Source organism: Talpa occidentalis, unplaced genomic scaffold (genome assembly GCF_014898055.3).
Source record: "Talpa occidentalis isolate TD23 unplaced genomic scaffold, MPIMG_talOcc4v2.1 talOcc4.13, whole genome shotgun sequence".
Classification (NCBI taxonomy): domain Eukaryota; kingdom Metazoa; phylum Chordata; class Mammalia; order Eulipotyphla; family Talpidae; genus Talpa; species Talpa occidentalis.
Window position 1 is genome coordinate 32,785,203 of NW_023601322.1, and position 25,716 is coordinate 32,810,918.

The 25,716-nt window shown below is 35.2% G+C and overlaps 1 protein-coding gene across 1 annotated transcript in view; it reads right to left on the minus strand.

Annotated features, from left to right (window-relative positions):
- Positions 1–4,595: 4,595 nt before the first annotated feature.
- Positions 4,596–25,716, minus strand: part of DSG1 (desmoglein 1) — a 30,656-nt gene continuing 9,535 nt past the window's right edge. Inside the window, exons 4-15 of the mRNA XM_037509716.1 lie at positions 24,876–25,031; positions 22,824–22,968; positions 20,389–20,555; positions 18,939–19,073; positions 18,458–18,643; positions 16,026–16,285; positions 14,962–15,101; positions 11,716–11,991; positions 10,006–10,139; positions 9,606–9,678; positions 6,257–6,465; positions 4,596–5,615 (exon numbers count right to left, since the gene is read on the minus strand). Of these exons, the coding sequence (XP_037365613.1) occupies positions 4,596–5,615; positions 6,257–6,465; positions 9,606–9,678; positions 10,006–10,139; positions 11,716–11,991; positions 14,962–15,101; positions 16,026–16,285; positions 18,458–18,643; positions 18,939–19,073; positions 20,389–20,555; positions 22,824–22,968; positions 24,876–25,031 (2,901 nt within the window). The remainder of the gene's footprint in view (positions 5,616–6,256; positions 6,466–9,605; positions 9,679–10,005; positions 10,140–11,715; positions 11,992–14,961; positions 15,102–16,025; positions 16,286–18,457; positions 18,644–18,938; positions 19,074–20,388; positions 20,556–22,823; positions 22,969–24,875; positions 25,032–25,716) is intronic.

A 25,716-nucleotide genomic window follows, 5' to 3' on the forward strand; every position in this document is an offset into this window, starting at 1 on the left:
TTCAGTAAAGATGGAGACTTTAAGAGGTTGGTAAGTGGCACCATGTGAGAGAGGGAGAGGGAATAAACAGATCACCTGTTCTGAAAGGGCTTTGGAAAAAGTGGAGATGATAATGGTCTGGAAGTTGAACTGAGAGCAAAAAAGATATATACCCAATGAGTATGAAAAAATAGGATTTTATTTTATTTTTTTAAAGATTAATTTATTTATGCATACAAGAACTGGGGTGCAGGCCAGAGGTGTGGAGGGTGAGAGGATTCACAAGAGACAGAGTTGGGAATAGAAGGGGCAGATTGATTGAAATACACTGTTGAGGGAAGCAGCGGGCTAGACAGGAGAGGTCTGCTGTGTCATGTGGGAAGCTCCCTGGCCGGGGATTGAGCTCATGCTGCAGTGGCTGCGGATAGCTTCATAGTTTGCATCTTAACCTCTTGCACCACCAGGGAGGCCTGAAAAGGTAGGATTTTAAAAAGAAGAAAAGCCACTTTAAAAGAAATTAAATGCTAATATAAACAAAATAAAAAATTTATGAAAGAGGGGAAGGTGAAAACATAAAGATACTAAAAGTATCAAATAAAGGTTCAAAATACAAGCTCTTTCTCGTTTATCAATTTTATCAGGCTGCACTTCTTGCTCTGCCTCACTAAGCAGCACTACGGAGGGGAAGCTCATCAGTGAACATAGGAAAAAAACTGGGAAGTGGAAAATGAAAAGAAGTTTTAATGGTGTGAAAATAAAATTTCTTCCCCTATATGTGATGAAAATAATTAAATTTGAGAATCACTAATTATTCTTTACAGTCTAAACCTCTCCCCCTTTTATAACTCAGAAAAGATAAGGAGTCATATCAATCAGTTTATTGCTGCAAACACAACTCTTTTAAAAATACAAACCAACTTAAAATAACCAACAGATGACCAAGCAATGAACTAACACCCAAATAATCCAAAAAGTTTTATACTGAAACTTGCAGAAAAGCACTTCGTTTTAAACATCACCAAAATTGCATAGTAGAGTCTAAAAATACTTGTAAAATAGCAAAAAAAAAACCAAAAACAGGTTAGATTAACTATAGCTTGTAGATGAAGTGTTTAGTAACTCAAATACATATAACTAAATGAAGGGAACATAGACAAATAATAGATTATTTGTTGTTTTACATTTTAATATTTTGCTTAGCATTGTTTTATTCATTGTTTATTTGATGGTTAATAGGTTGATTCATTTAATTGCTTGTCCTGACAAATTGAACAGAACTATTTTGTGGGTTCTAGTAATCTGTGTGAACTGCTGTATTCTAGTGCTGTATGAATTAAGTCTTAAAAATACCATACATCAAAAAGCTTAGAATTTATAAAATAAGCATGGGAAATAAGTATAAAAATAATTTAAAAAGTTTGTTTTGGGTATCAAATATCTTTCCCAAATAGCCAAGATAATTTTAACCAATGATTTAAAACTCCCATTATAGTTACATGTTAAATGTATTATACACCATGGCTGACATTCAAATACTGGTATAAATTCAGAAATTGACTGTGTATATAGCTAAAAACATTTGATTAGAGTAAATACATAATTTTTTTGTGTAACTAAAAATCTATTAGAAAATTGTATCAAAAGATTATGATGCAAAAATCTTTATACACAAATTAGCACAGATGGCCAGATGAAGTCATACAAACAACCCCAAATGGGAACAGTTTTTGTTAACAATTTCAGTGAAAATACAATTATATTGGGCAACATGCATAGAAGCTAATAATATGTAGCTGATATATCTGGAATTCAATATTAAAATCAGCTTAATATAGTAATTTGGTCAATGTTACAGAATAAAATATTTATGGTACACTAATTTTTGCCCCTGGGGACCACCTCTTTAGAAAGTTAGATGTTTTATAAACATTAAACACTTTGTTTATAAACTACATATACATACCATTTAAATTACTTCTCTTTTTTTATAAGTTGATCTGAGATTCAACTCATAATATGGATTTGAATTATAAGTATTCAGTTATATAATAATTTCAATATCTTTTAGGTCTGTGGAATGACCTAAAAGTATATGAGAAGTAAACCATCTAAAATAAAGAACTAAACTCTGCTCAAAGGCTGTTCATTGAAAAAGATAACATGCCTTTAAATGACAGAAAGTTTGAGGACTTAAGAAAAGGTCATTTAAAATTAGGAATAAAGAGTTAAAACATTAATATGTAACCTGAAATAAAAGGCAATTAGATTTCAAATTATCTTTCCAGAAAGACTGATGACTAATTCTGCCATTTTTTCCCCTGTATCTCATGTTTTTATATAACAAATAGATCTTAATAGTGACAGTTTTTAAGGATGGTCACTCTGGCATTTTTCAGAAAGCCTAAAAAAAAAATTTCTGGAAGATATTAAAAAATACTTCTGATGATGTTATATCCAGGTCACAAGTAAATTTTTTATGTTCAGATACCCTTCCCTTTATTAACTAGCTTATAATTAATTAATAATTGTTTTTATTTCTTCAAACTCTTACATCCAGGCATATTCAAGTATATTTCAGTAAATATATTTTGATTATTTCTGTAAAGAGTACCCATTATTAGTGGAACCCTCCAACTGGGAAGAAGAAATAAAAGAGACTCCCTGTGAATGATTTATTGACACCTCAGCACTTTGGCATGCTACAGACTATCAAAAATTTACAGGCTACAGAGTTTCAAAAAGGATGTGTATTATGGCTTTGAAAATATTGACATCATCTGTTATAACATGGATCAAAATGGCACTGGGAAAGTAATTCACCCCCCCAGTTGCCTTTAACACGTTTTGGAAATTGAATAATTAAACTTTGATCTGATAAGACCCTGGGAAATTTAAGTAGTTGTGGGGATAGTCTTTAAAAGATTTTGTCATATCCAGTTTCACTCTAGAGAGCACATATTAACACTGAATTTAGAAAAGAGAAGAAAATTCCTTTATCATGAGATAATAAATTTTCTAAGAATAGTTAAATTCTGTTTAGAGATTTTTAACTAGTTAACATGATATAGCAAACATACAGAAATGACATACCATAAATAGTATATAGCTAAATTTGACACTAGAAAAATATATCATACCAAATAATTTGGAACCTATAAATTGAAGCATGTAGATACCAAGAGCTTATTGACAGTTGACAAATCCGGAATATAAAATTTATGCTAGTGAGCAAATTCAGCTGGGGTGGGGAGAGAGTAAGGAAATGGGGTGGTCTAGTACAATTCTTGCTAACACAATATCATCAACTCTGTTAAAAGTTTCTAGTTCATCCCTTCAAAGTGACAGAAGAGAATTGTTTTAAAAAGTACTAAACTCAATTAAAACTAACAGTACGGTATCACTTTACCAAGCAATTCTAATTTTTTCCATTTAATATTTTACATGTCCTAAAACATTTTTCAGATCCCCTTAAAAAATTTCCCCAAAGCTTAACCATACTGTAGGTTTCTTATTCACAGCTCAGCTTAAATAAATCAGTTTAACTTTAAGAGATGTATAATAAAGAGCTGGATATAAATGGATAGCACTTTAAAAATATAATCTGAGAGTACAATGTGGTTTCTACCTGCTTCCTTGGGAGGTAATTGATCACTAGTGATGACAGCCACACAAGGTATTACTTACTTCACCCTCAGGTCTGTACTTGGCAGGTTTTCATTTATTAAGTCAGAACCATTGATGAAGAGAATAATTAGTGTGATATATTGCAAACTCCCCAGGATTCATCAATATTGCATCTACCACTAAATACAAACCAGAATAAGAAAAGTTCTTGACGCCATATGAATTTTAGCTGAAGCCCCATCTCAAGATTCAGGCTCAGACATTGCAATTTACCTAAAATATCTCACCCTATTGCTAGTCTCTTATGGAATTTCATCCCAGAAAACAATTTCCTAATTTGAGATTTCCTTTACCTATTGCAATTATTAAGGTAGATGTTGGTGAGTGGTGAACTTGACTATATAGTTGGACATTTTTCTTAATGGTTAACTCTGGACTGAATATGTGGTTAGATTTTTACCTATATTGTCTGTGAAACTTGCAGGGCATTTGGCACAATTCAAATTAATTTGGCACAATTCAAATTCTTCCCACATACATAAGCACAAATTGCATGTTCTTATTGAATATTGCCGGAACTACATGACAAATCAAAACAGGGCAAGGATAACTATGCCAATTGCCATTTTAAGGTCAGTGCTTTTACATGACCAAGTTTTATTTATTTCACATGTTGGAGAAACACTACAGGCCACACAGAAGCAAAGAAGACCCTATAGGCCATGCAGGTGCAAAGAAGACACGGTCTCAAGTTTTAGAGCATGGCCATGATTCCATAAGCACTAATATAAGAAAAAAGTTTGCCAATGCTAAGGAGAACTTTCCCCCAACAGCACTGTTTCCATCTATTTTTCTCATGTTGGTTTCTCACCTTGCTCCACAATTACCTTAGCACCTTGTTGTGCTTCATAAAACACATTATTAGTCCTTTGGTGGTGGGAATTGAATGTAAATCACAACTACTGAGAAAAAATGTGTTGGGATTCTAGCTACTACTTGGTATATTGCACTGTACTGTACTTTGTGATTCGACTTCGGGCTGTGCTAGGTGAGGCAGACCCAAGGGTCTGGCTGAAGTGATGGTCAGAGGAACTCCTCATGTGGCCAATGGTGGCTGTCCCCCCCATGCTGCTACTATAGCCCCCACCTCCACTAAGGCCCCCTCCAGCACCAAGGCTGGTGCCAATCAGGCCACTGCTGACTGTGCCACTGCCTCCACTTACTCCTGCAGAGCCACTAAATCCAGTTACTCCAGAGCCAGAGAGCACCCTCTCTGTCACAATCACATTGTGTGCATTGGACAACTCAGAATGCGTATTCATGCCCATCATCCCAGAGGTTGGTCGGATTACTCTTTCTGTCACTACCACATTTGATGACTCTCTAGGATCAGTCATGGTCAGAGAGGTAGGTAGACCTGAACCAGGTGCTATTACTCTTTCTGTCACTATAACATTGGACCCATCTCTCAAGTCAGGCATATCTAACATTCCATGAAAATCAGTGCCGGACATTGGACCAACTACCCTCTCTGTCACCACCACATTTGATGGGTGTCGATTATCATGAATGTGGACAGAGGGCTTCAGAGTGCCAGAGGTGGTATAAGACTCAGTCACAGTGACATTACCATAGCTCAGAGGATCAGGGATAGGAACAGGATGCTGTACACCTGGTCCTGAAGGGTAGGTGCTCTCAGAAATTACTGTGGTAGTGCCAAAATGTGGGGACATGGGCTCTGTTCCCTGCTGGGGGCAAATTGGTTCAGTGTTCTCAGGTGGCCAGGAGGGATCCGGGCATGGATATGATTCGACTTCTTTTCCAAGGCTGATATCTGCCAAAATCTTAAATTTGGGTCCCAGAGTATCCAAGAAACTGTCATCCAAGTCTTCTCCAATGAAGCTACAACAACCCACGGAGCCAGCAGGGGAACCTGCACCTTCAATATCATATATGAGCAAACAGTCATTGGATGGGCGTCCTTCATCTTCATCTGCATAAGCGTATGCTTTCTGAATTTATAGAGGAAATGGAAAATGAAATTATGAACACATACTTAACAATAATACAATTCTTGATTATTTTTTCTTCCATGGCATTGCCAAAGAAAATTATATAAAATTAAATTCTAACATCTACTAGAAAGTCTTTAAAAATCACTCTGTAATTGCTTGAAAGAATTTGGTTACAAATTATTTTAACTATAATTCTGTTAATACATTTTGATTATTGTAATTAATCTAGAGGAAATTCTTTATAAAATGCTCTCTGGATACAACACTACAAAAAAAGAAACATGAATTATTTTGTAACCAAATTAGAGGGAGTCACATAAAATGTTGATGTACACAAAATTGTGTGCTTTTTATTGTTTAAAAACAGTGGAATTTAGCAGTGATGTGTGTTGTATAAAATGTTTACACAAAGTACTATAGAAATACAGATAAGGGACATTAATCTTATTTTGACAAGAGGGCTAATAGTAAAAACTTCAGGGAGGCAATGATGTTTGGATTGGGTCTTGAAAGTGGGAGAGGTTTGGCAGAGAGGTTGAGGGGATGGGCACAGCATGAGCAAAAGCATGATTGGGAATTTACTGGTATGAATAAGGCAAAGGTGGCTGGTAAGTGAAATTGGTGGTAAGAGACCTTACCTGGCAGAAGTAACTTTCCATGAAATTCATATTCAGACCTCCTTCTCTGCATTCCCTCATAGAATTTCTTCTTAATGTTCCAGAATATTCTTGACATGTCTCAGGTACGCCTGATGTTTTAACTCCCTCTGATAATTCAAATCCAGTTGTTCTTTCTCCTCCTCCCAGATCTTGCATTTCTCTGCCACAATACTCATTTGTGTAAACCCCTGTAAATGTTGATCAATTAAATATACTTTCTCTAGTGTATGTTAGATTAAAAATTAAACAGGGCCTCCCCGGTGGCGCAGCGGTTGAGTGCTGGGTTGCGAAGCTGCCCGCGGCCTCTGCAGCACCGGTTCGATCCCCGGCTGCTCCCTGGCCACCAGAGGAGGGTCCCACATGGCGCGCCCTCTCCTGCCGCCCGCTGCTCCCCTCAGCAGTGTACTTCGGTCCTTCTGCCTGCTCTGCTCCCTGCTCTGGCTCTGGTGAATTCTCTCACCCTCCCGCGCTTCTGACTGTACCCAGTGCATGTATAAACAAAACAAACAAATAAATAAATAAATAAAAACATGCCTCTATTAAAAAAAAATTAAACAATTGCTATAATGCATTTTTAAGTATATATTTGTGACAAAAGAAATAAAATTAAGGTGAAACATAAAGAAAGGAGGTAGAAATATGATATTGAGCTCAAAATAATATTATTAACCAATTTGTTGATCTGGTAATTATTTGACTACTATATGTTGAGTCAGAAGGAGGAGGGATATATAGAAGTTATGAAACTATGCCTTGGAGAATTTGATTTTAAATTGAGGGAAGTTGGAGGAAATATCCCAATTCTAAAAGATAAAAATAGTATAAAAATGCCCCAATGGGTGAGAATAAAGAGAGAAGAGAAACAATGGACTATGGTGATGGACTAGTAGTGATTTATTGATGGGTGTACTATGGTAGTGATACTTGAGGGAAGGGGGAATCCTAAATTTTCAAAGTACCATCAATAATGTAAGCCAATGGGCCTCTCTTGGAGGCGCAGGTGGTTGAGCGCAGCGCTGTGAAGCTGTCCGCAGCCTCTGCAGCGCCTGTTCAATACAGGCTGGCGAGGGTCCCACATGGCGCGGCAGACCTCTCCTGTCTGCCCACTGCTCCCCTTCAGCAGTGTATTTCGTCAGTCTGCCTGTTCTGTTCCCCACTCTGTCTTTGGTGAATCCTCACACCCTCCTGCACATCTGGCCTGTACCTCAGTTCTTGTATAAATAAATAAACAAACAAACAAATAAATAAATCTTTAAAAAAATAATGTAAGCCAATATTACCTCGATTAAAAATAAATAAATTTAGGGCCTCCCCTGGTGGCGCAGCGGTTGAGCCCTGGGCTGTGAAGCTGCCCACAGCCTCTGCAGTGCCGGTTCGATCCCCAGCCACCGGTGAGGGTCCCACATGGCGCACAGACCTCTCCTGTTGCGCCCACTGCTCCCCTCAGCAGTGTATTTCGTCATCCTGCCTGTTCTGTTCCCCGCTCTGGCTCTAGTGAATCCTCTCACCATCCCGTGCTTCTGACTGTACCCAGTGCTTGTATAAATAAATAAATAAATAAATCTTAAAAAAGAAAAACTTTTAAAAAAAAAAAAAAAAAATAAATAAATTTAATAATAATAAAAAAAATACCCCAATGCATTATTAAAAGCTTCAGAAGAAGGCATGAAAGCCACTGGTTTCCAGAGAAGAGACTATAGCACAGAAAACCAGAAAACCTTGGATTTGCACTTGGATATGAGGAGTGATTAGAAACTGTCAGAATGTTTGTGGGAGGTGGTGAAATAAAACAGTGGTCCTGAGAAATGATGGAATTGCCAGGGAGTGGGAAAGAGTTGAAGGTGGGCTAAATAGCCTATGCCTTCAAGCCTTCAATATTTTACAGGTGTTGATTTTTTTTGAACAGATCTATTTTATTTCTACAAGAGCCAGGGTACAGACTAGATGTGCGGGAGGGTGAGAGGATTCACCAGAATAAAAGGGGAACAGAACAGGCAGACTGATGAAAATCACTGCTGAGGGGAGCAGCGGGGAAGACAGGAGAGGTCTGCTCGGCCATGCGGGTTGCTCCGAGGCCAGCAGGGATCGTACCAGCACTGCAGAGGCTGCAGACAGCTTCACAGCACTGTGCTCAACCCCCTGCACCACCAGGGAGGCCCACAGGTCTTGATTTTAAGGATTGTGTTTTTTATATTTCTATTAATCTGGTGGCTCTCATTGTACTTTGTCAAGATTTGGCAGATATTTGTAGATTTAATATGGTAGAAATGCATAAGAAATGCTGGTGGACTTGATCATTTGACAAGTCTTGAGAACTACCTGGGGTGTCAACAAATAGGAAAATATGACACAATCACAAATTTCTGCTTTTGAGGTAGGGAACATTGGTGTCATTAACAAAAACTGACACATCAGGAGGAGAAATATGCTTAAAAACTAGCGTGTCCAATTCTACAAGTTGCAAATATTCCTATGCCTCTCATACTTTAAAGCATTAAAAAATAAGGGAATCAATAACATTTATTTATCTTGAAAAAACGACAAAGATGGTATGACAAGTTTCAAAGATATAGGAAGCTTTTCAATAATTTTTTTCTGTTTATAAGAGTGGTAATTTTCTCCTTACTGTGAAACTCTAATTGTGTCCTCGTTTCTGCCTGTGGGCTAGTCTAGACACCTGTTTTAAAACAAGTTGTGGTGATAGTCTAATCTATCTACAAGGTAAAACCCTATCACATAGATACAACCTTAACTAAGAGCTTCGAATGATTTTGATAGTGTTTCTGATTGATGCTCATCTTCAGTTTAAGAAATTACACAAATATTTTTAGGTCAACAGTTATCTGACACTGAGAATGGATGGAATTTTTTTCTTTCCCATGATAGCAGCTAAAGTCAGAGTGATTCTGAATCATTCATAAATTATAGAGGTTCATACCGACCTCACTAAATAAACACATCTATTTTAATTGGGTTGCACTTAATACTAATATATATATATATATATATTTGGTAAGTAATATTTGCTCTATTAGACAAAAAACCCTCAACTCAAATTCAATCATGATTACAATTCAATTCTTTTCTATTTATTGAAGTCCCACTCATTTTATCTTCTAAGTATTCTCTGATGATTGAGGAAGATTTGAAAATTCAGTATATAAGAATAGTACTTGCTGTAGTTTGCCCTTACTAATTAATTTGAGTTTTAGTCATCTAAAAAGGATTGAGAGAATTTTTAAAACAAAGATAATTGAGAAACAGTAAGGTATACAAAGAGAAAACAGAATTCCTTAGTCATTTGAGTCATTGAAATAAAATTTCTTACCTGAGTTGTCAATACATTCAATTATATTTGCATTATCAGGTGGTATCTGTGGTACACAGATAGTATTCAAATCCTAAAAGACAAAACCCAACATTTTCCTATTGTAGTGATTCTTATTTCTATAGTTTCACATTGTGTTTTTTCTCGTTACCTTAGATTTTCTAAAGGAATACTATGTAGGAAATTTTTGAAATCCACTAAAAACTGAACCTTATTTGGAAAGTCTCCCCTGGTTTCTTCCATCTAATTTGGATGTACTTTTGATTTCTTTTCATTTCCCCCATTAGCTATCCCAGAACAAACAATAGCATAGACTGAATGGAGACTACCACGGTGTCTGTGCCTCAAACTGTGTTTAGGTGGCTACCAAAGCCCATCTCTTCAGATTATTAGCACTTACCCGGAGTTCAGGCTGTGGTCCTTCTAATGCCCAGGGCTGAATTGCTCCATCTGAACATTCAGGAACAGGTTCAAATCCTGCTCCACCACCAGGGCCACCTCCACAATCACAGCACATCAACAGAAATGGGACCACTGAAGGTGAAAGGATAGAATATTGGAATTAGTAGCAGGCTATATTGAAACAAGACAACCTGCTTTTTATGGTTAAATTTGAATCTCCAATATAATTACATTTTATTCTAAAAGTATGAAATTTTCAGAAAGCAAACTGTACCATGGTGAAATACCAAAATCAATGTTTGCTTCAATATACTAGACTGCAGCCAATTTCAATTTGTTACATAGTATTCAAATTAGAAATTACATTTCTCAATTAAAGCAGATTGCTCTTGTCATTGCCTAAGAAAATAGTAAAGGAGAGAAGGAAGGCTAGAAAAACCAGGTAATACAGTTGATTCTTCATCCATGTCTTTATTTTTCTTCTTTCACACACGCTTACCTTTTTTTATCCAGGCAAAATTTTATTTAAGCAAATCTTTTTTATGCTTCAAGCATTTATTCTCTATATGGTTATCATTTCCCCTACATGGATATCTTTTACTGAAGTTACTTATGCAGACGAGAGAACATTAAATTGCTTAACAATGTTCTGTTGAGCAATTGAATTTTTCTCATTCATCTATTCAAGCTCGTAGTCCAGAGTCTTTTACATAATATGATCTTAGGGATAGTTTTGAATCTAGAGGTATTTGACTTTAAAGTCCATATATAATTTTTAAATCTTTTACTCGCCACATCATCTAAAGGTAATCATCAATATAATAAAAGCACCAACTGAAAGTCAAAGTCTTATATTACATCCAGTAGAGATGTCAACAACTGGGTTTTGATAAAAATTTTTAAAAGGGTGAAAAAATTATTTAAAGTTAGATAAAATCCAGTTTACTCATTAATTTAGTGGGAACTTTCTAATTTATGGCTATTTATGTTTTAAGAGAAATAGAGGTAGAAAATATTTCATATATAAGTACTGTGATTTAATTTTGTATATTTTTTAATTAGTTAATTTAATTTTAATTAGTTAATTTAACTGTAATGTTCGGATTTCAGCCTACTTACTTCAGAGCTCTCCTCATTCCTTGAAGTCTATACTGTCTATAATACAGACTATTGAGTCTATAGCACACTCAATTAAATACCTCTGGATTCAAAGCTATCCCTAAACATTATCATATTTTCAAGCAAACAAAACACCTGAGGTGATTTTCCTCCTTTCTTTCCTTTTTTTCTCTTTCCCTTACTATTATCCATACTACATTCTTTCCTCTTTATCTTGCTTCCTTCTGTATTCTTTTTCTTCCTCACATATTTTTATTAACACCCAATTTAGGGCTTACTTTCCAGAGCCTTTTCTGATTGTTTCCTTCATTTCTAACAGTTGCTTCACTTAAACAGCAATATGTCATAGCACTTCCCCACTACATTGAGGTTGAATGCAAACAAGAAAAAAATATTTTCTACTGTACTATAAGAGGTCAAATAGTTTAATTTTTCATCTTACAAATCCAACACCAAACACGAATGTCTTGAAAGTTGCACAAAATCAGAATTTGTAAAATACATTTTATCAAAGGATCTGAAAATGTATCACTTCTTTACAATATTTTTTTGGGGGGGCACATATAAATAGGACAGCTCTTATACTTACATCCTAGGACTAAGAATCCCATGATGAGTAGTCCAATGCCAGCAGGACCGAAATGTACATTGTCAGAAATACCTTGCCCTTGCCATGGACCAACAGGCCCCAAAGGGTTTTTTTCTGTGTTGTCAGTTAATTCATAAGGAGAAGAAGTAGTGAACTCTGGGCCAATGCTGGGATCACGGTCGTTAGTACCACCACCAGTAGTAGTAACTTGGTCTTCATCCCCGTAACCGTCAATGTTAATATTAATTGTACCAGTACAAGTTCTTTGAAGAGTATCTGTAACATAGTTCAAAATGGAAGAAATATTTTATAGATTTGGTAATAATGATTGGAGAGCAATACAAAGTTTTTTTTTTTTTTTGCAACAATGTCTTCATTCCCCTTAACTCAGTAACTTCCCATATTGTTCTTGGCCTATGACTTAGTATTTAAATCAAACTATTATGTAGCTAAGACATAGATACAGGGCCTCCCTGGTGGCGTAGCGGTTGAGCGCTGGTTTGCGAAGCTGCCCGCAGCCTCTGCAGCGCCGGTTTGATCCCCGGCTGCTCCCCGGTCACCGGAGGAGGGTCCCACATGGCGCGCAGACCTCTCCTGTCGCCCATTGCTCCCCTCAGCAGTGTACTTCGGTCCTTCTGCCTGCTCTGCTCCCCGCTCTGGCTCTGGTGAATTCTCTCACCCTCCTGCGCTTCTGACTGTACCCAGTGCTTGTATAAATAAATAAATAAATAAATCTTTAAAAAAAAAAAAGACATAGATACAACCTCGATGTCTATTGATGGATAACTGTGTAAAGATGTTGTGGGATGTATAGATAGATAGATAGATAGGTAGATAGATAGATAGATAATACAGTATTACTTTGCTGTTAAAAAAGATGAAATTTTGCTTTTTACAAAATGGATGGAACTGGAGGTGATTAGGGAAAGTGAAATTAATCAGAAAGTAAAAGACACATATATAATGGATGATTTCACTATGTGTGGTATATAAATAAAGCAAAACACAAGAAGTATAACTCTTAGATTCTGAGAACAAAATGGTGGTTACAGAGGGGGAGAGGTGGGGAATGGCAGGGACCTGTGGGGAGGTCAATGTGATAATGATGCATAGTATTAGAAGTTTGTTCGTGGGTACAATGTGGGCATACCTATATCGAGATGCAAAGTTATAATCCTGAAACTTACATAGTATTGTAAAACAATGGTAAATCAATCAATAAAAACATTATGATATCAGTTCTCCTGAAAAATTGTCTCATGTTGCAAAGCATAAACAGTAAATGCCACATTATGTATTGGCCAGCAATGTGTCATAAAACACACTGGGGGCATCTCTAGACTATTTTTGTACACTAATCCATATGTTAACATGTTAACTAATATTTGGTTGCCATTTTTCTTTCATCTTGGGTCCTTATTTATTGTCCCTTTCATGGACCAACAAAGCCAACAGATTTGGAGCAGGTTGGTTAGTAATTTCTACAGAAATCTCTGAGTGATAAATCAGCATATCTCCAAACTCAAAACCAACAATTCAAATAATTTATAAGAGTGTGAGCTGATGCTGTTGGAAGTGAGGAGAAATCTTCACACTACTGAGAAAGTGAAACACTTTTGTTTCACAAGCAGATTTTTCAAAATTTTTGTTTTCATCAAAGTTTCAGTAAGTTACTCTGTTGATTAAAGACATTTCTCATTTGTTTCATTTTAATTGCCCCATACTTGCTGTGTGTTTCAGCAAATTCTTCTTCTTTTTTTAAAAGATTTGTTTTTATTTATGCATATAAGAACTGGGGTGTAGACCAGAGGTACCGGGGGTGAGAGGATTCATCAGAGACAGAGTGGGGAACAGAACAGGGGTATCTACTCAAGTACACTGCTGAGGGGAGCAATGGGCAAGACAGTCGAGGTCTGCTACACCAATTGGGTCAGATCCCTGGCGGGTCAAGGAGTAACTCATGCTGCAGTGGCTGGGGATAGCTTGATAGCACTGAGACTTAACCTCTGCGCCACCAGGGAGGCCCAAGTTGTTATTATTCTTATTCTTTCTATTAGATAGATGTGAACTCAGTTGTCAGACTTTGCCCATTAATGTTAACCTAGAACCTAGCACATTGGCTGCCATCTGGGGATTCAATATGCAGTTTCTGAGTAAATGAGTGACCATATCTGGGAAGTACATAATAGAGACAGTTTTAAATTCAGTCTATCTGATATCAAAGTCCACGCCTCTTTAGCTCATGCTATGTTGATTTTATTGTTATTTTTTACTATATCAACAGATCTAAAGTTGAAATCCAGAAAGTTGAAGGTTTGATGACAAAAGCCTAATAATTTTGTAAGTAAAAGTTCTAATTTCCCTTTTCTATAAAATTAAGGTCAACGTTGAATATAAGAAAAGGGGTTGAGCACAGTGCTGTGAAGCTGTCTGTAGCCTCTGCACCGTGAGTTTGATCCCTGGCCAGGGAGCTACCCACATGGCACAGCGGACCTCTCCTGACTTGCCCTCTGCTCACCTCATCAGTGTACTACAGTCAATCTGCCTGTTCTGTTCCCCACTCTGTCTCTAGTGAATCCTCTTACCCCCCACACCTCTGGCCTATACTCCAGTTCTTGTAATCATAAATAAATAAATCTTTAAAAAAAAGAAAAGACAAGGAAAGGAATAAATTACACTTTGCTTGAGCAATTTTATCACTAAGTCAATAAAGATCTAACTATGGATGAAATAAACATTTATATTTATACATTTAAAAACATTTTTTTGAGCATTTGCAGAAAAGATCAGTATAATTTGGTAAAATTTCTGAATTGTTGAGTGACTATTGAGATGCTATTTTATTTCTTTCTAACATGTACAGCAAGAGGAAATTTTCAACTTCTTTTTTAGAACAATAGAAGGAGAAAAAGAAGAGAGAGAAAGGGAGAGAATGAGAAAGGAGGAAGAGGCACTGGAGTAGCAAATACAGTGAAGAGAATTTAAGGTAAGAGAAGGGAACACAGCTTCTCTAAAATCCCATAGCTAGTAAGTGATAAGTGATGGTGTGAGATGCAAATCCAGTCTTGTTCCAGGGCTCACTGGCTTAGCACTAAGTTCCATCTCATTAAAATGTTGGTCCTATAATACTCAATATGAAACTTTTGTTGGAAAAAGTGTTATTTCAAAATATATTAGTTGAAATGTTTATATCTGAGAGTATACATAACTTTTTTTAGAAAAGAATAAGTGAAATTGGCTGCTTACCATCTATGGATAGAATTGTTCCTTGGTATCTTCCATTAAGCATTTCATATTGTTGCTTGGTAACTCTATTTCTCAAAGTAATTATTCCTGTTCTTGAGTCAATATCTAGCAGACCACCTGGATTATTTCCCATGACATATCTATATTTGAAAGAAAACAGTACAATTAATATCAGTTAACTATTTTGAAAAAGGAGCAATTTTAATTATGAAACATATATTTGCAGTCAGTAGTTATGGATATAGTTTCCAATGATTAGTGACTATATTTTTCAGTGCAGTCTTAATTATTTGAGAACATTCAGAAATAGATTTAAATGATAACTATAAGATAATTACAAGAAAAAAGAATTACTGAGGAGCCATTTCTGATGGGGTGTCTTTAATACCCACTGGGATATCAGAATAATCCTTCCATGCTTGCAGTCTCATTTTTCTTTGATTTTGATTTTGGGAGCATCAGAACTATCATGGAAGACCCAGGCTCTGAGTATTGCTGAGTGACTCCTAAGTTCCAAACTCTTCTCTTACCAAATACCTGAAGTTATCTCTATCATCAGCCTGCTTCATCCCCTCCCTATTTCTGCTTGTCCACTCCACGCAGCCAATGACTTTACAAAGCTACGTTTGGATTTCATATTATGTCTTTGACTTGTGCGTCTATGCCATTTTCTGTTCTCTTTCTTAGTTCTTCTTTGACTTAATGGCCTCTTTTGTACTTATATATCTGTATTGGCTAGCTAGCTCTAACCAATGGGAAGCTAGCCTACAAATTCTTCCAGGAGGAATAACCAGTGAGCTGGTCAATAAAATATATAAACACAAGAATGCCAAACTTTTAAGACTATGTTTTCACATTTTACATCTTTACATTTTTACACCTTACATTTTGCACACAATTTTATGTTCTGTTAAACACTCTGCATTTAATGCCAGTTCAGCAGTTAGACTCAATGATAATTTCAAAATATAGTGAAAAATACTTTGAGATTCTTAAAATATTTAAGTAAACATGAACTTAAGTTCAATATGTTGTGAAAATTAGATGGAAAATGTCAGCCTTACCTAACAGTTGTTGAAGGGAGATTTGTGTCCTGATCAATAGCTACAAATTCTCCCACACTATAATTTTTTCCCATATTACGATTTACTATAAATGTCTTTGAACCTGGACGGAACACTGGGCCTTCAATCACATTTGACACGGTCACAGAGATTGCAGTTGCTGTGAGTTTATATTGAGACATAATTGAATGATGAAATTCAGCTTTATTTCTAACACCAATACTAAGTTGCAGATTGCTCATGGCTTCATAATCTAGGGCCTAGAAAATACAGAGTGAAATATTTTTACTATAAGAAGAAAAAACATTCCAGGAGAAAGAGAAATTATTTTAGAGCAACAAAAAATAAGTACTCTAATTCTCTTTCTTTAATTAAATATATAAATACAGTCTATTCTTTATCATTCATTAATTACAAACACATGAAATATAATAAGAAAAAATCCAATTGTACACAATTATTGGTTGAAAAAGTTGAAAATATATGACATAAGCGCTAAACAAATTAAAAATTGAGAATAACATAGATGGCCAAATCCATGCATTGTGTAGTACAAATATCATTTATATTAGTTTCTATCATTTCATGTTTCTCAGACAGTAAGTCTATTTAAGGCAAAGTATGAGCCAAATACATCGTAGTTTTAATTATTTGACTTGCTTTATCCATAAAGAACTATTTACATACATTTTATAAAGGTGACTTCTTTCAAATAAGTCAGGTCATAGAACGTAATATGTAAGTAATAAAAGGAAATGTTTATATTTTCAACATTTTCTATAAAAGTTCATTTCATATTATAAAATAATCAAGTAATCATTTTCATTATGAAAAATGGCGTCAATGTTCATTACTAAGAAAATGTACAAACAACTATGCATTATGCCCAAGTACCAAATATTTTTCAAAATTTTCACATGAGAGTAATTAGATGACAATCATTTCACACACTGAGCTTTCCAATTAACTAACATTTTTAACTTTTGCTCTAATGTTGGCTTTTGTTGTAATTGTCAGAATGGCTATAAAATCATGTATATATATTATATATATATTTCACACACATTACCTATATGTAATTGTAGCAAAGGAATTAATATATGATGCCATGTCTGGGAGAAAAATCAACACCATTTCCATTTTATGGAAAGAGATACAAATCTCCATATTATAGATTGATTATCTAAAGTAATATAATACTTTGGGGTGAAATAGATTAGGACAGTTTCCAAAGCATATATATTATCTTAGATAGAATATTAACAGCTAGAGAAACTTAGGTTTGAATGTGAAATGTACCACTTAGTAGCTGTGAGAACTTGAATAGGTTATGTGCTCTTTCTGAAACTCACTGTCTTTTTATCTGCAATGTGTCCACATAATCTCATTTTCAGAGATTGTGTGAGGGAATAAACTAAAGCATCTGCACCCACCTCAGTAATAGAAGCTATAGGCATGGTCTCATTTTATAAAGAATTATGACAAATGACCACACATTCCCATAGGGACCAAATTCCATAAGGTCTATTTCCCATGGCTTTTCTGAAAGAAGCAACTGCTTAAAGGGGATTATATTTTACCATGAAGAATACTGATTGCACACATCATATACAATCCAAGTACAATTAATGCAGATTTAGAAATAGATTAAACAAGTCTTATAGCATAGGGTGAACCTTAACTGTAGGTTAGTTCCCTAGACGTCAGATACTTCCCTCCTTAACCCCCCCTCTCCCCACCACCAATGGCAGAGGAAATTCTATTGCAGGTAAATGTGGTGGATCTTTGATATAGGGTCAAACAATAGAGAACTCGGTTGTTCTGAACCAAATTTCTCTGACAGACCTAATCTCTAGTATATTCATGATTATGATAGTTGCTGGTCAGCAGCCACAGTGAAATAGGAATGTAATAGTCCTACAATTACAATACTTTCATTAAATCTTATAAAAACACTCCAGAGGAACAGACAACTTTTAATTTATCTGATGAATATTCTTAGTGTATAATAATGATGTGTTGACAAATACATTTTTAAAATCCATGTTAAATCTGCTTTAAAAATATTGTCAAAACATCTAAAGCAAAACTATAGGGATTAATCATAGGCATAAAGTAAGACACATGTTTAAAAACACATTCACTTTTTATTTGAAAGCATTGTATGATCTTATGTATGATCTGTGAAGGAGTATGTATTGACAGAAAGGAGTATCATGTTAAAGTTCTATCCTTGCTTTTGTGTAATGATAGAAGCAGGAAACTAAAACAAAAATTTTTCTATAAAAATGCTATCAGATATAATTTTAGAACACAGTACTTTTTATTTTTTCACCCCATCAAGTTTGTGAAATGTTAATATCATTTTATTTTAAGCTTAAAAATTCAACAAAAGACCAAGAAAATAAAATGTTTAAGATAATATACCATACCTTCACGACCTTTAAAGTCCCCACATTTGTTCTTTCATTCATTTCTATTTCAAACCAATTTCCCTCGTTTCCAGAGATAAAGAAAATCATTCCCATCCAGTTAGCTGAGTACTCCTCATCCAAATCGATGATTCTGATCTGGAGTATGTCTGAATATAGAGCATTTTCATCTATAATTATGGAATACTGAAAACAGAAATAAAAAAGAAAATTAACACAAACTGTCAGCTAGAGAAAAACTTTGTTAGGCTTACATTAGAATGTTTAGAGCTATTCATTATTTACAAATGGGACTTATGTTTATTTTCTTAGTTTTCATTGTTTAAATATGCTACCCCCCTACATATTATACAAACTAATACATGTTTATATTTGGGTTAGGTGTAACTAAAAATAACATGTACACCCATAAATAGAATTGTTGAGCTTATGTTAGAATGTAATGAATTTTAAGTTACTCATTTTAAGTACAGACACTTACTGAAGACTGTTCCATGTATGGGATGTTATCATTGACATCCAGGATTTTAATGCTGCATTCACACTCTGCTGACATGCCATCTGCCCCGCCATCTCTGTCCGAGCCCCTTACAGCAAGACTATATTGGCTGTATTGCTAAAAATATACATTAAAACATCAGTTTTAATAAATGGTCCACAAATGTAAGTCAGTATGAAAGTTTTCATGCCTTATTGTGTCTATATAGGGTTTATGTCAATAGAGGGCTTCATTCCTTATTGTGTCAAGGGTTTATGGCATGAACATTTCAAACATCCTAAATAACCAGCTCCTGAGCCTGGAAGAAAAACAAAGTGATGACAAATGGTTTGCACTTGCCAGGGGCTGGTGGGTTGTAGCAGTGGAATAAGTGATGGTCAGTTTATTTTGATTCTACTCAATGGTGCATAAATTTTTAGAAGCTGGCAAAAACTATGAAGCCTTTCCCAGATTATAATCTATGTATCCTTATTCAAAATTGTGGGCATAAGTTTAAGGGATTTATAGTTAGAGACATCTAAGGTGAGGACTTCAGGTTAAGAATATGTCCCTAGTGACTATAGAGTTCCTTTACTCTGTTGAACTCTTCATCATTCAAACTCTTATGACTGTGAAAGAATCATATTAGACCCTTTAAGAAAGTTTGAGAAGGAAAAAAACTAAACAGTTACTTCCTTCTTTTGGTAATTTTTGAACAAGAAATAAAGAAATAAAGATAGAAACTTAAGGCATTTGAATCATTGAGAATATAAAATAATCTGATTATTCTTAAACCTGGGAGTCACTAGAGGGAGATTACCATTTTTAAACAATCATAAAATTTTATCATATATGTATCTAAAATACATACAGATCAGGTACATGCTACCAAAATTTAAAAAACAATGAAACAGTTCATATTTTAAAAGTAGATCATAGTATTTGTCAAATCAATAGAGTATTTGTCAAATCAATCTATAGGATATGACAGGTTAAAGAAAGTTTCTTAGCTTGTATGATTTATTGGAGTCCCTACCGTGTTCACACACACTGTGAAGAGCCAAGGTTGGAGATAAAATGACAATTTTTTTACAAATTTGTTTCATTATAAAACATACTTTTAAAAAATGAATTTTTGCCTCCTCCTTATGAAAATTTGATATACTCTCAGAATAGTTTTCTTAAATTGAGATGAATATGATAGTAAAATTAAATGAAAACTGCCAGTATAAAATGTATTTGAAGAATCCCCTTTTTAAATTTTATTTATTTATTTATTTTTTCCTTTTTAAATTTTAAAGACAATTCTTAAGCTGTATCATTATGTGAAAGGTTATGTAATTAAAATTTTAAAATACTGTTTCCTTTTTCTTCCTTAAGTACTCTTGCTTTCGGAATCAATTCTTCTTAAGACAAAAAATATTAAAAAAAAAAAAAGGAAGAAAGAAATTACCTCCCTATCTAGAAAATTATTCATTGTTCGAAGTTCTCCAGTGTATCTGTTGATAATAAACATTGGTGAATCAGAAGGTTGCTGACTTATGATCTTGAAGGCTATTTTGGAGTTCAAATTATTTGGTTCATCTGCATCAGTAGCGTTTAGTATCATCACCAGGGTATCTAGAAATAAAGGAAAATCGATTGTAAACAGATTGCCTTTTTGTTATATAACAGCATACACATTGCTTTTCCAGCAAGTATTAGGGTTAGTTTTCTAAAGAATATGTAATGTATCACTTCCGCTTTCTACTTCTTCAGCCTTTTTAGCCTCTGTTAAGACCTTTGCCCTAACAAAAAGATCACATACCAGGAACCTAGATATAGTATACAAAGAAATGTTTTATTTTGACTTTTCATTTTTTATTTTAGTATAATTTTTTAAGGTTTCTGGGATGGAAAAAAAATGATACTAAAAACAGAACAATTCTTTCCCAACTAAAGCACGTTCTAGGTATATAGTTTTGGCCTCAGTTTCCACATAGATAGGATAATCACAGTACCATCTTCATTGAATTCATGAAAGATTTAAACAGTTAAATGAAAGAAAATTATGTAAGTTTTTATAAAAATATAATGCACTCTTGAGAAATAAATATTATTGTTCTTTTTTGCATGTTCCCTAGTGGAGTTCTAGGTGACTAGTAGGTTTAAAGACATGCTGGTTTAAATACATACCTGGTCCTATCCCTCATCTTTCCCATCAATCTTACAAGCAGTTTTGATGAAGGACACTAGGGAGTGTGAAAAGCTGTCAGTGTACATAAACTAAAACTCTTCTCTATCCTCTTCTCTACATTCAAACTCAGTTTCAAGCACAATTATCCTGTCTTAAGACACATGCCAGAGTATCTCCAATTTCTCTCTCATCATTTCAGAATAATCATTTTTAAGTGTTTTCACTAGGTAATTAATTAATTATGGCATGTTCATGCAATGAAATCCAATACAACTATTAAAAGAAATTATATTTCCTATTATGGAAATATATCTAAAACATAATTAAATGAAATTCCATTACGAGTTACTATGCAAAATATGGTCCCATTTTTTTTCAAAGCCATGTTTATATATCTTACATAATTATAGAACATATTGTGTCTAAATAAGAGTGCTTTTCTGGAAGAATGGCACTAGGCAGAGCAAAGAATAGGTTTCCATTCTATTTGTAATTTCCACATTGTGAGAATTTTTACAGCAGAATTTTTTATAATAAAATTTTAAAAAATTCAAAGCATAGATATAATATTTTAATGTATAAGTTAAAATTGAATGATTTTTTTAGTTTTTCAATTTATAAGAAACTACACCAGTTAAAGGCTGAACGTAAGTTTGGTAAGTGGAGGTTTTCAATTCAAATGAGACACCATCTCTGGTATTTTTAACATATTTAGGAAATTTTTCAGTGGTGTGTTCAGCAGCTAAAATACTATCCCTCCCAAGTGGCTATTTGGCTGTTAAAATATTGATATCTATGGTAATTGATAAAGAGGCAAAGATGTTTTTTGATTTTTTAAGCCCTTGCAGTTAAATGCTCTTTCCAGCTTATAGGTTTTCTTGTATGCTTTAACTAGCAGCATTTGCAACAGTAAGTGTTATTTATTTATTTATTTATTTTTAAAATATTTTATTTTATATAATTCTTACATAATTTTTCATTTTTGCACAATGTACGCATTTTCATTTTGGCTATATTCTCCATACAATTGCACCCCCCCTTATTTTGACCCTAGTCTTTCCTCTCCCCGCCTCTCCCCCCCTGTAGTGCAACAGTAAGTTTTGTTTATATGGTGGGCCAAGATAAGGTTTGTAATGCATTCAAATACATGAAATCAATGACCTGAGTAAAAAGCAAACAAAATATGTATTGATTAAGTCATATATAAAAAGGGGGAATAACACTTGTCTTACATTTATTTCTTATCAATCAAAGCCCTTGAAGATATGGTCACAAAATAGATTGCACAGAGGTGATTTCTATGAGTGACTTTAAAGTAGTTAAATTGAAAAACAAAAAGATGATATAAACAGAAGTGGATGAGTTTTCCCTTGAAAGTAGTCAGACTGGGAGGTTAAGATCTCCTAGTGACCCTGCCACCACTGTGGAGTCTCCTTCTGGAATCTACTACAAAGCTGGTGTGCGTAGCATGAGAAAAACTCTCCTGCCTACTTTGAAAGTGGTCCTTGTGTATGATTGATGGGAGCTGCTTCCACAGTTAGAGCCACCACGGTGTCTCCTTCATTCCTTTCTCTTCTGCATGTTTTCCTATATGCTCTTAAATTCATGATGTAGGAATGGCATAGTTTAGCCTCTAGTTGCCTGGCTGTTAAGAATGATCTTGAAGTCAATATATAGTATATTCTTATTTACATAACAAAGTGATTACTTACTTGCATTAGAATTTTCTTCTATTTGTCCTATGAAAGTAGACATAGAAAATATTGGAGGGTTGTCATTTATATCCAAAACCCTGACTCTGAGCTCCAGAGGCCTCTCTAAGTCTTGGCCTTGTGAATTTAGAGCCCGGCAATAGATCTAGGAAAGAAAAGAGGAATAATGATATGGTGCAACACATATTAATTATGTATTACTTGGGGCATTCACTTAGGCACTGTGGGTAACTAAAAGAAAAGTAGGATATTATTTCCTACTAAAATGTAGGCACAATCAGTAGTTCTAATCAAAAAAAGGGAAGCAAACACAAACTCAAAATGCCATCCGAGAAAAGGAAACATGATACATTATGTACAGGAGAACAAAAGCACTATGACTACAGAGGATGCAATAATTGAGATATACCTTGAAAGAGAATTTCAACAGGCAGAGAATTGTCAGGATAGTCCAAGCAAAGGAATTAATGTGAGGAGAGTGATGAAAACCCATTGTTTTAAATTAGGAATAGGAATTATTGGGGCAGGGAGCAGTTGAGGATGTGGTAAAGGAGAATAACATAGAGCTTCGAAAAATGTACCATTTGTAAGCTACATCGTGCTTATGTGGAATTTGTATATTTTTATTAATTACACTTGAAGTGTTTGTAAGTGTAGCATATACTCTTATCTATTAGGTAGATTTCATATAAAAATCATTGTTCTCAAGGAAAGTTAATAGGCTGTGATGCGGATTTAGAATTTATGAGTGATAAAGCAGGAATATATATTTGGAATATAAGGCTAGGGAATTAAACCAGTCTTAGGAATATAAACTAGTAGTATGAGTGAAACTAGCAAGGACAGATTACTATTTCAAGGCATTTTGGAAACTTGATCAGGTTTTGACAGAAGAAGTTGCAAAATCAAGGAAACTTTTCCTTTATAGTCTTTTGTTATTACGGTAACATTGTTTTACAGCTCTGTATATGATTCAGAAATATAGGATCCCACCTCTTCAGATGTATGTGTAGGGTAAGGTAAAAGGTATCAGGCTTTTCTGCCCTCCCGCCATCAGGATAGATGACGGAACCCTGTGGTCCTGAATGCATGCCTGATGGCGGGCACCTGGAGTAAGATGTGGGCATGTGTAGATGCGATTCACCTGGGCTAATACTGGGCTTTTAAGGGCAGCTTCATGGGGACGCCAGGAGAAGACGAGAGAAGAAGCAGAGAAGCAGGAGAACAGAAAAGCAGAGAAGCAGAGAGAACATGAGAGAAGGCTGCAGAGCTTAGAATGAGTGAAGACTTGCTGGGGGCTTGCTGTGTGCCTGGTAAATCCCAATAAAAGTCTGCAAAAGCCACTGAGGGCTCCAGAACTCTCTCTCCCTTTTCCTCTTCTGCTGGATCAGAAAACCTGCCCTGTGACCTTCCTGTCCTGCCCCTACAATGGATTTAATGCAGAACATTTCTGAGCATGTGGAGAGAGAATTAATTGAGTTTGTGATGGAGGGACTAAAACTTAATGAAATTGGCCATAAGACCAGCTGCTTAAAGTGGAAGTAAGATTGCAGGTTTAAAGAAAGAACATACTTAAGCTTTGTCACGGCTCCTGTAAAGAATGGAGTGAATTTCAGTTAAGGTTAAATTAAAGTATTTCCAAGGCTCATTCTGCACTCACATAAGTTTGGGAAATGTGAATTTATAATAAAGTATATTCACTCAAAAAAGGCTCTCTTAGTAGATCTAGAAACAACGCCTGGCATCTGATGGATTCAATTGAAAGTTAGGTATTTGCCCTTCCAAATACTCTAGCTCCTCAGTGGGGACAGACCAGAGGTAGCAAATTTGCAAAGTAACTTAAGTGAAGCACTCCTTTCTTAATCTTTTCTTTGTGCTGCTCATGAAGTAAGAGACAATGAAAAATAGCTAATATTGAGACTCTTGAATCTGTAAGCCAATGTTATTTCAATTGAAAAATAATTAATTTAAAAACTCAAATGTGATCTGAGTTTAAGATAATCCAAATATAATTTGACAGAGCATAGAGAATTTTACATGGAGCCCACTTACAATGAAATAAGGGGTGACCTCTCGATCAACTATGGATGTGATATTAATTTCACCAGTTTTTTGGTTAACGATGAAGATTCCATAAGGTGGCTGATCAATTCCTACTCCAGAGATCCGGTATGTAACTTGCTGATTTGCAGCACAGTCTGAATGAATCTGCAGAAAAAGCACAAGTGAAATTGTTACAGGGGCAAGTAAAGAGTGTTGGGTTTATTTATTTATTTATTTTATTTGAAGATTTATTTATTTATTTATACAAGCACTGGGTACAGTCAGAAGCTCGGGTGGGTGAGAGAATTCACCAGAGCCAGAGCAGCGAGCAGAGCAGGTAGAAGGACCGAAGTACACTGCTGAGGGGAGCAGCGGGCGGCAGGAGAGGTCTGCGCGCCATGTGGGACCCTCCTCCGGTGGCCGGGGAGCAGCCGGGGATCGAACAGGCGCTGCAGAGGCTGCGGGCAGCTTCGCAACCCAGTGCTCAACCGCTGCGCCACCGGGGAGGCCCGAGTGTTGGGTTTATTATGCTACAGTTTTCTTTCTTGAAAATTTCTTTCTTTCTTGAACAGGTTCCTCACTGTTATCTTTTGGAAAATGCTGGAAGTAGAGAATTAGTTTCTTAGATAAATGGAATAATTATAGCTCTAGTATTTTCAATGGTAAATGACAATATAATTAAAGAAATTCAATTTCTATTTCTACCACATAATAAAAAAAGGTAATTACCCTAGAAAGTTGGTAATCACCTCAGTTGAAGTCTATGCTGTCACCATTCATGCATTCATTCATTCAACATGTACAATTGATCATATTCTTTTTTAGCCTCTGTGTTAGCACTGGGGCTAAA